General features: G+C 37.4%; 1 protein-coding gene across 1 annotated transcript in view; it reads left to right on the top strand.

Annotated features, from left to right (window-relative positions):
* NAA16 (N(alpha)-acetyltransferase 16, NatA auxiliary subunit) overlaps positions 1-11383 on the top strand; it is a 71978-nt gene that overhangs the window by 6708 nt on the left and 53887 nt on the right. The window contains exons 5-6 of the mRNA XM_008054515.2: positions 5498-5651; positions 9533-9652. Coding sequence (XP_008052706.1) covers positions 5498-5651; positions 9533-9652 — 274 coding nt within the window. The remainder of the gene's footprint in view (positions 1-5497; positions 5652-9532; positions 9653-11383) is intronic.

Raw genomic sequence — 11383 nt, 5'->3', positions numbered from 1 at the left:
CTCTGTCGCCCAGACTGGAGTGCAGTGGCCGCTCCCTGCCACCACAGCCTCGACCTGCAGGGCTCCGGCGATCCTTCCGCCTCAGCCTTCCACGTAGCTGGAACTACAGGCACGCACTACCACGACCGGCTAATTTTTGATTTATTGTAGAGATGAGGTCTTGCCAAGTTGCCCAGGTGGGTCTCGAACCCGCGGGCTCAGGCCATCCACTCACCTCAGCCTCCCAAAGGCGCGGGATTACAGGCTGAGCCACCAAGCCCGGCTCCAATCCTCTTTCAGTGTACTGTGCAGTTGGTTCCATGTTTTTGCTATTGTGAATAATGCTGCAATAAACGTGTGTGTAGGTATCTTTTTCATAGAGCAATTTGAGTTCCTCTGGATATATTCCCAGTAGGGGGATTGCGGGGTTTATGGAAGGTTAATTTTTAGATCTTTTAGGAATTGCCAAACTGTTTTCCACAAGAAATAAAATGTTACCAGCTGGGCATGGTGGCTTATACCTATAATTCCAGCATTTTGGAAGTCCAGGGCAGGAGAATCACTTGAGTCAAATAGTTTGAGACTAGCCTGGGCAACATAGTGAGACCTTGTCTCTACAAAAAAAAATTCAAAAATTAACTTGGTGTGGTGACACACACCTGTAGTCCCAGCTACTCAGGAGGCTGAGGTGGGAGGATCATTTGAGCCCAGGAGGTTAAGGCTACAGTGAGCCTGGATTGCGCCATTGTACTCTAGCCTGGGTGACAGAGACTGTGTCTCAAAAAAAGTTACAGAAATAGCTGAAGTCCTCCTATTACTTCCCCAGAGGTAGACGCTATTCTGAAATTAGTCTAGATCACAATCATTCCTAGTCATGTTTATATTATATATAAATCTATAACGATGCAAACTATTGCTTTGTATATTTAAAAATTTATGTGATTGATAACAAAATTTTTTTCATTCAATATTTTTTGAGATAAATCTATGTTGATACACATGGAGCTAGTTTATCCAGTTTTAACTGCTATTTGGTGTTTTGTTATATAAATGTTTATTCATCCTACTTTATCACAATTAGAAATAGTGCTACAGTGAATATCCTTGTCTGTTGTTTCATGGGCCACATTTGAGAGTTTGTTATTAAGTGTATACCTAAAACTGGAATTATTGAGTTGTGGCTCTATGCATCTTTTCTGCTTTAGCAGGTATGGTGTCATCTCTTAGTCTTGGTTGTAGAGTTTTTGTTTTCTTACATCCTTGCTGACACTTAATGTCACCTTTTATTAATTTATACCAACTAGTCTTCTGGGAGTGGAGAAGTTTCACACTTTTAATTTTTGCTTCCTTGATTATTAGTGAGGTCAGAGGATATTGAATAATGAATATTAGTCTGTGGGTTTTCTTTCTTTATGGTTGGTAGTTTTTTGTGTTTTTTTTTGGATGTCTCTGATTTTGGTTTCAGGGTACTGGCCTCCTGGGATAAGTTGAGAAGTGTTCCTTTCTATTATGTTTTTTGAAAGTTTGTGAAGGATTGGTGTTAATTCTTCTGTAAACATTTGGTAGTATTCATGCATGATACTGTCTGGTTCTAACTTTTTCTTTGTGGGAATTTTATTGATTACTAATTTGTTTTCTACTTGCTATGAGTCTTTTTAGATTTTCTATTCTTGAGTTGGTTTTGGTATCTTGTTTTTCTAGAAATTAGTACATTTTGTCTAGGTTATCTAATTAGTTGCAGTTTTTTATAATCTTTTTATTTCTGTAAGGTTTGTGGTAATGTCCTTTAATTCATTCTTGATTTTAGTAGCTAGTCTTTTCTCTTTTTTTCCTTGGTCATTCTTACTAAGGTTTGTCAATTTTGTAGACGTGAACAAACCAACTTGTAGTTACTTTATATTCTCTGTGGGTGTGTTGGGGTATGCCTTCCACACTAAGCCGGAGTTGCCACTCTGTTATAGCTTTTACTTCCTGCTTGTGTAGCCTCTCAGGGTCAGCAGGGCCTTACTGGGCTTTTTTTCTGAGTATACGCACAGTCCTATGCATGTCTGTGGCTTTCTAGAATATCAGAAATATTTTAGAGCTTTCAGGAACACCCCTGGACACCAGCTTTTCCTTTAAGCTTTTTTGTTTAGTCTGTTGTTTGCTATCTATGCCTCTGGCACTTTAAAAGTAAAATACTTGGTAATGGTTTTTGATAAACATCTCCACCCCTCACTCCCAAGGCTTTTTACTCTTGGTAAACTCTGAGTTAGCTTTGTCTGTTTGGTCTTACTGGGAACCTCTAGATGCTGTTCCATCTCAGGGTGCATTCACACCCTCCCCGCCACACTCAGTGGAATGGATAATTTAGACATGCCAGCAAACCTAATGCGCACGTCTTTGGGGTCTGTGGGGCAGCTAGAGTACCCAGTAAAACCCATGCAGACATGGGGAGAATGTGAAAACTCCACATAATGGCTCTGGCCAGGAATCAATTTTTTCTTTTTTGTAGGGACAAAGAAAACTTCCCTGTTGCCCTATGCTTGTTCACTGAAAATCAGCTGACAAATGGCAGGTTTATGGAAAAAAGGCACATAAAAAATCTCCATACTTCTAAATAAAGACTCAAAACACTTCTAATGTTAAACATTGAAATAAATGTGAGTGTGAGTTATACATACATTTAAGAAAGATTAATTTTGAAAAGGAAGAAAATTATTTACCCAATTATTCCAGTTAAAGGTTGAGGACCGATGGAACCTGTCCCAGCAGGTCAGGGCACCAGGTGAGGATCATCTCTGGATAGGAAGCCATTTCATTTAAGGGTACATTCACTCCCCACACACACACTCAGACTGGGACAATTTAGACATGTCAACAAACCTGATACACACATCTTTGGGGTATGGGAGAAACCAGAGTACCCAGAAAAACCCTTTCAGAAGTGAGGAGAATATGAAAACTCCACATAGATAGTGGCCCTGGCTAGGAATCAGGTGTTTTTTCCTCCCTCAATTTTGTAGGGGCAAAGAAAAAACTTCCCCATTACCCTCTGATTGTTCACTGAAAATCAACTGACAAATGACAGATTTATGGAAAAAGGGCATACAGAATTTTATATTAATGTGCATAGCATGGCGGAATCAGGAATTACAGAAAGATTGCCCAATACCCAGTGCAGTATAGAAACTTATATGGTTAACTCTTGAAAAACAGTTTTGAATTCACAGGGTTACTCATGGATGGATTTTTTTTTTTTTTTCAGTAACTCTATTGGATTTTTTTTTTTGAAATTTGACAATTGAAAAAAGTTGCAGGTAAACCTAGAAATATTGAAAAAATTAAGAAAAAGTTACTATGAATTCATAAATATATATAGATATTAGCCTATTTTATCATTTACTACCATTAAATATATACAAATCTATTATAAAAAGTTAGAATTTATTAAAACTTAACACCCACATAGACCATACATGGCACTTGTAAGGCTATGTAAGGCTATGATAAAGGCACAAATTATATAAGGAAAAACAAGAAAACAACTTAAAATTCCAGGAAAATCTAAAAACTGTACAAAAATGAAAACTACATTAAAATCAGTTCCTCAGCAAATACTATCTACATAATTATAGTAATATAAGCACTGCCTATTAATTTTCAACTTTACAAATCAACTTACAGAACTACCAATACACAGAACTTGGATGGAAAAAATACAGTGAAAAAAGCTATTCTCAAAAGGTTACAAACTGTATGACTCCAGTTATATAAGAAAGGTGAAGTGGCAGGGTCAGGGTTAAGAGAGGAGGACAACTATTAAAGGTAAAAACACAGAAGAAGGCTGTTGTGGCAATGAGACAGTTGTGTGCCCTGACTGTGGAGCTGAATATTCAAATCTACACACTCAGGATGAAATTTCATAGAACTATACACCTTGTAAAAACTGGTGAAATCTGAACTAGTCTGCACCTGAGCCAATAATATTGTGCCAGTATCAATTTCCTGGGTTTGACAAAGTACTATGGTTATATAAGATATATATAAACTCAGAACAGCAAGTAAAGAAAGACTAACCTCCACTATTTTTGAAAATTCTTGTGAATATAATCTATTTCAAACTAAAAAGATTTTTAAAAAAAATTATAGACAAAAGAACATAACTTACTGTTACAAATCAGATACCACACCAGGTGCGGTGGCTCACACCTGTAATCCCAGCACTTTGGAAGGCTGAAGCGAGAGGATTGCCTAAGTCCAGGGGTTCGACACCAGCCTGGGCAACTCGGAGAGACCTCATCTCTATAATAAAACAATAACAACAAAAAAATTAGCCAGGCGTAGTGGCATGTCCCTATAGTTCCAGTTACTTGGAAGACTGAAGTGGAAGATTTTCCTGGAATTTTAAGTTGTTTTCTTGTTTTTCCTTATATAATTTGTGCCTTTATCATATCCTTACAAGTTGTTATTCTTTTCATTATATTGAACTTTTTACCCATTCTTTTTTCCCTACAGACCTTTTTTCCTTCAGTCCAGATTTGTTTTATTCTTTCCTGAAATTTATATTTTCTTTATTTACCTTGTTTTACTAAGATATGCCCTTTGCCAGTTTTCTAGGAAAGGTGATAGAACATAAACTTTTGAACCCTTGTACATTTGAAAATATCTTTATTCCATCCTTACACTTTTTAATTTAGTTATAAAATTCTAGGTAGATAATCATTTTCCCATAGAACTCAGAAGGTGTGTAGTGTTAGTAATAAGGAGTTTGATGCTTGGTTGTTATTCTTTTTTTTTTTTTGAGTCAGAGTCTCACACTGTTGCCCAGGGTGGAGTATAGTGGCACTCTCAGGGCCACCACAGCCTCGACCTGCTGGGCTCAGGTAATCCTCCCTCTTTCGCCTTCCAAGTAGCTGGAACTACAGGCACGCACTATCACACCTGGCTTAATCTTTGATTCATTGCAGAAACGAGGTCTCACCAAGTTGCCCAGGCTGGTCTCAAACCCCTGAGCTCAGGAAATCTTCTTGCCTCGGCCTCCCAAAGTGCTGGGATTACAGGCTTGAGCCACCATGCTCATGCCCAGCTAATTTTTATTTTTTCTAATTTTTTAAAGAAATGAGGACTCACTGTGTTGCCCAAGTTGATCTCGAACTCCTGGACTCAGGCAGTCCTCCTGCCTCAGCCTCCCAAATACTATAATTACAGGCATGAGTCACTGTACCCAGCCTGTTGATCTTTTATTCTGTAACTTTGCTGAGCTCTTTTATTCTTGTAGTTTTTTTGTAGATTCCTGAAGATTTCAGTCATTTTTATACTTGGGTATAGGATTTGCTGAGACAGAAGTCCCACCCCTTATCTGTTTTAGAGATGTAGATCTATCCTTGGTGCTCTTAGTCACTCTTCTGTTTGTATCTGCTTGTGGGTTACTTTTTTGTCTGTGTAAATGACTCTCATCAGCATTTTAATTAAAGATCTATAAATAATTGCTTTATGTAATTATACACAAATAATGTAATTTGGACTTTTTTTTTAGGTTCCTCCCAACAAAATAGACTATGAATATAGTGAACTGATACTATACCAGAATCAAGTGATGAGAGAGGCAGATTTGTTTCAGGAATCTTTGGAACATTTAGAAACATATGAAAAACAAATATGTGATAAACTTTTGATGGAAGAAATTAAAGGTAAATTGACTTGCTTTTTCTTTTTTTTAATGGCCTCAGTTAAAGTAAAGAACAAAAAATATATATTCTGTCCTAACACTTAAATAACGCTTGTTATATATCAGGCAAGGTTCTGAGCACTTCATTATGAAGCCATTATTAATCACGTTAATCCTTATAACAGCCTTGCAGTGTAGTTGTTATATTCATTTGAGAGATTAGGGCAACTGAGAAACTGAGAGATTAAGTTACTAGTTCCAAATCACACAGTTTAGTAAGCTGAGCAGTGCTGGATTTGAATCCAGATGTTATTTCGTTAAACAGCATGTTATGTTACCTTTATATAGATATCTGTATGTAGTTAAATACAGTGAGAACTGGTATCATTATGAACACAAGAGTCATTTATTTTCATTATGGATTAATTATGAAGGCAGGATTCCTACAGGTTTTTGTTTTTATGTTTTTGTTGGAGTTTCCGTACCTTGGCTGGAGTACAGTGGTGCAATTGTGGCTCACTGCAGCCTCGACCTCCTGGGTTCAGGCAATCCTTCCACCTTAGCCCCTAGTAGCTGGTACTATAGGTGTGTACCACTATGCCTGGCTCTTTTTTTTTTTTTGGTAGAGACTAGGTCTCACTATGTTATTGAAGCTGGTCTCAAACTCCTGGGCTCAAGCAGTCCTCTTGCCTCGCCTTCCCAGAGTGCTGAGATTACAGGTGTGAGTTATTGCGCCTGGCCTAGGATCCCTATAAATAGTTTTAAAAATGTTCATCAACAAAGGGTTGAACAAAATTTTTTACAGAGCTTTGCTCACCAATTGCCCTTTCTCAGAGCAGTATTATATATAATTGAATGTCTAGCTAAAACAATAGTTTAGAACTAAAATTTCTTACAGGTAAAAGGACCTCTAAAGCTTAATAAAAAGAAAGAGCTAACATATGTATTGTAACTCTTGCTCTGTTTCAGAGTGTGGTAACAGCTAAAACTGCTTTATCTAATTTAATTTCTTAGCACTTTTAAAATGGGTACTATTTATTATCTCATAGGTAAGGAGACGTAGGCTGAGAGAGGTTAAATACTTGCCCAAATTCGCTTAGCTTTTAAAGTAGTAGAATTAGTTTCCAAACACATCAGCATATCTTTCTGAATTCAGAACTCTTACTTTAAAAAAAAGACTTTAATTTGCAGAAGTGTTTTAGGTACACAGCAAAATCTAGTAAAAGGTACAGGGAATTTTCATAAATTGCCATTTCTACATACTCATAGCCCCTCCTGTTGTCATGTTCTGTGGGTTTTGAAAAATGTATAATGATGTGTATTAGCTTTCATAGTATTTTATTTTTTTTGAGTCAGGGTTTCACTCTGTTGCCCAGGCTAGTATACGGAGGCGTGATCACAGCTCAAGCCTCAAATTCTCATGCTCAGGTGCTTCTACTGCCTCAACCTTCTGAGTAGCTGGGATCACTGGTGAATACCAACATGCCCATATACAATTTCGATTTTTTAAAATAGAGGTTAGGTCTCATTATGTTGCCTAGGCTGGTCTTTAATTCCTGGGCTCAAGTGATCTTCCTGCCTGGGCCTCCCAAAGTGCTGGGATTATAGCTGTGAGCCACCATGCCAGGCCCATTATAGTATTAGAGTAATTTCACTGCCCTAAAAATCCTCTGTGTTTTACTTTTTTATCCCTCCCTCCTCCCAACCCCTGGCAACCACTAATCGTTTTACTGTCTCTGTAGATGTTTTGCCACTTCCAAAATGTCATATGGTTGGAACCATACGGTATGTAGCTTTTTCAGATTGGCTTTTTTTTTTTTTCCAAATCACTTTTTACTGTAGAACGATAGGCTTCTTTTACTTCAATATGCATATAAGTTTCCTGTGTCTTTTCATGAGCCCCTTGTTTTTAACTGCTCTACTACTCTATTTTTTGTTAATTTATAGTACCTGACTGACTTAGTTCTTATTGTGATTAATAATAGTTTCAGTATTGATGACAACACTTTTTAAAGCTATTGATAGGGTGTGGTGGCTCACACCTGTAATCCCAGCACTTTGGGAAGACAAGGTGAGAGGATTGCCTGAGCCTATGGTTTGAGACCTGCCTGGGCAAGTTGGTGAGACCTCATCTCTATAGTAAATTTAAAAAATCTAGCCATGCATGGTGGCGCGTGCCTGTAGTGCCTTCCAAGTGCCTCAGCTACTTGGAAGGCTGAGGCAAAAGGATCATGAGCCCAGGAGGTCGAGGCTGCGGTGGCAGTGAGCAGCGTGCCACTGTACTGCAGCCTGGGTGACAGAGTGAGACTCCAACTCAAAAAAAAAAAAAAAAAGCTATTGATAAAATTTGGATAAATAATTAATAATTCTGGTCGTCTTTCACTACATGTAATTGATGAGTACAGAGAAAGGCAATTATTTTTCCTTAATGAAATATTCTATTTCTTGATTAAATCTTAACTCTTGTAGCATCAGTAGGGAATGCAATTACTAAAAAGTAAATGTACTATAGTGAAATCAATTCTAGTTAAAAAAATTCTACAAATTGCCTCATAGTCACATTTATCCATATATTGCTAGTGAGGGTAATTTGGGGGCCATTACTTTGAATATATAGCCAGTGTTCTGTATTATCTATAGAGTCAGGTTATGGTATTATTTTTTTCAGTGAACTTTGCAGATCCAGGGACCTATGATATGCATATGTTTCTTTATTTTATGATCATTAACTTATTCGGATCTTTTAAAAAACAAGTTAGTTTTCACTTATTTATGAATATGAAGGTATATACTTACTTGTATATACTTACTTGTCCTGTTCATTCATTCAGTAATAACCTTTGTTTCATGGTGGTAGCCAATAACCGATGTTTTTGGAAGTAAGAAATATGCTGTTTATTATATCTGGGACAAGCGAGGTAAAAATTGGCCAGAAAATAATTGTGGAGGAATGGGGCATGTTAAGTAGCAAACATTTATGCGATTTCACTTTGTACCAGACAATGTGCTAACCACTTGTTCAGGGTTGCAAAGCTAGTTAGTGGTGGAGTTGGTAATTATACCTAGTTCAGTCTCATTCTAGGTTATGAGTGATATGTAATACATAAAAAGCAAAGTAATAGCATATAAAAATCGCTATAATTTGCTGCCTCCTCCAACATGATGAAAGCTGAAATAGTAAGAATGAAGACATGACAAAGGCTTATATGTTTGAAATAGGTTCTTTGAGGAACCTGAAATCTTAGGGACAGGAAGTTGAAGTATGTTCTTTTTTGAGACTCTTATCTTAGATTAGGTGTCCTTTCCATTATATCTGAGAGGTCTGGGTCCTCATTCTCAATACCCTCTTTCAATGTATGTGGCTTTGGAGGTGACCTCCACATGAGCTTGGCTTGTTTGATTTCTTGCTATGAAGTGGTGTTTAGTATTACAATTTCACTGAGTTAAACTTCTCTGATTTTAGTTACCTTGAAAGAATCTAAGAGAGTTGGGCGGAGAATTGTTTAAAATATGAACTGATCAGGAAAGTTACGTTCAAATTTTGCCGTAGGAAGATAGGGATATTTCAGTAGAATTATTTGCCAAATTTTGCTGTGTTTTTATGTGTCTTTAGTTATCTCCAAGAGTAGAAAATGTGTGTAATACAAAGGTTTTTTTCCTAAACAATTAATGTGCTATATACGTATCTGGGGTGCAGAGGGAGCCAGAAATGAAGGAGCAAATGAATGTTGGTTTCTGAAGGAAAGCTGCTTGGTTATGTAAACTGCAGCATGCTCCAAGAGGAAGCACAGTGTTCTGTCTTTGAGAAACATCTGTTTGCTAATAATGTTTAGTGGAATCTCTGGAGTCAGTTAGGTATTTAATGTTTAAGTAAAATGAATGTGTCTTTAAACTTAATTTTAGGGGAAATACTGTTGAAATTGGGAAGATTAAAGGAAGCCAGTGAAGTATTCAGAAGCTTGATTGATCGGAATGCAGAAAATTGGTGTTATTATGAAGGCTTGGAAAAAGCTCTACAACTTAGTATGTAATGATTTTTTCTCTCTGCTTTCTCTTCACTAGTGTCTGAAGTATAATGAAAAGTTGTAATAAGAACAAATAATTTTAGCATTAGCACTTGTTTTTCCATTTAGTAAAATTAAACGTTGGAGTGAAATTGAATTCAGATGTTTCTACTTAAGTGTAAATCCTGACAGATAATTTTAGGTTTTTTGACTCATTAATATCTTACCAACTTCAACTAACTAGAGAGATGGGGAAGAAAATGAGCATTCCCTTTCTAGGAAATGTCATAATTATTTAATATTTTTTAGGACAAATAGTTATTGTTGAATGTACTTGTATATTAGTATATAGCATAAGCATGAACATTGTTCTCTTAATTTTGACTGGGCTAATTTGTATAGAGCAAAGTGTTACGCATCTTCTTTTGAAATTAGCTAGCCTTAAAACTTTTCAAAAGTCTAGTGTTATTTCAAATTTTCCCTAATATTTTCAATTTTACATGTTGATAGGAGCAGTTAATATTCCTAAAATCATATTTACTCATGAAAATAATGTATTTATATTCCTGAAATAATTATGAAATTGGCTTGAGGATGTTGAAACAGCAGAATTTTTAAATTTAAAAAGTGTGGTAAGTAGGGTGGCTTACCACACTTTTTGCTTTGGGAGGCCAAGGCGGAAGGATTGCTTGAGCCCAGGAATTCAAGGTTGCAGTGAGCTGTGATCGCACCACTGCACTCCAGACTAGGCAACAGAGTGAGATTCCATATCTTAAAAAAAAAGTAAGATAAATAGGTAGCTACCCATATTCATTTATAGTAGTATGAACTATGAGAAGAGTTGTATTTGTTGTATGTAATTATTATTATTAATTAATACAGGGTTTCTTTTTATATTTAAAGTTTCATACTATAAGTTGTTAAAAAGTTTTTGAGCCGGGCTCGGTGTTTCAGTCTGTAATCCCTTGCCTTTGGGAGGCTGAGGTGAGTGAATTGCCTGAGCTCACGGGTTCGAGACCCGCCTGGGCAGCGAGACCTCATCTCTACAATAAATCCAAATATCAGCTGGGCGTGGTGGCGCATGCCTGTAATTCTGGCTACTTGGAAGGCTGAGGCGGAAGGATCGCCGGAGCCCAGCAGGCCGAGGCTGCGGTGGCCGGGAGTGGCCACTGCACTCCAGTCTGGGCGACAGAGTGAGACTCCAACTCAAAAAAAAAAAAAAAGTTTTTGAGTCTGGTTCTCACTCTGTTGCTTAGGCTGAAGTGCAATGGTGTGATGACGGCTCACCGTAGCCTCCAACTCCTGGGCTCAAGGGATCCTCCTGCGTCAGCCCTCTTAGTACCTGGGACTATAGGCACTAGCCACTGCATCTGGTTAATTTTTTAAAAATTGTTTGTAGCAATGAGGTATTGCTATGTTGCCCAGGCTGGTCATGGCTCAAATGATACTTCCACTTCAACCTTCCACAGTGCTGGGACTACAGGCATGAGTCACTGTGCTCAGCCAAAAAAATTTTTATCTTCTTAAATAATTATTTTTAAGAAAATAGTTAAAATTAAAATATGAATTATAGCAGTAATCTGAAAAAAACCAAGGCAAAAGTAATATACTTGAAGGTTGAAAATGTGAGATAAGCCGGGCTTGATGGCTCAGCCTGTAATCCTGCTCCTTGGGAGGCTGACGTGAGTGGATTGCCTGAGCCTGTGGGTTCGAGACCCACCTGGGCAACTTGGTGAGACCTCATCTCTAC

The sequence above is a fragment of the Carlito syrichta genome, unplaced genomic scaffold (assembly GCF_000164805.1).
Source record: "Carlito syrichta isolate Samal-C Ts95f unplaced genomic scaffold, Tarsius_syrichta-2.0.1 Scaffold295544, whole genome shotgun sequence".
In the NCBI taxonomy this organism is placed as follows: Eukaryota; Metazoa; Chordata; class Mammalia; order Primates; family Tarsiidae; genus Carlito; species Carlito syrichta.
The sequence above is the reverse complement of the archived record's forward strand: the minus strand, read 5'-3'. Positions and strand labels throughout refer to the sequence as shown.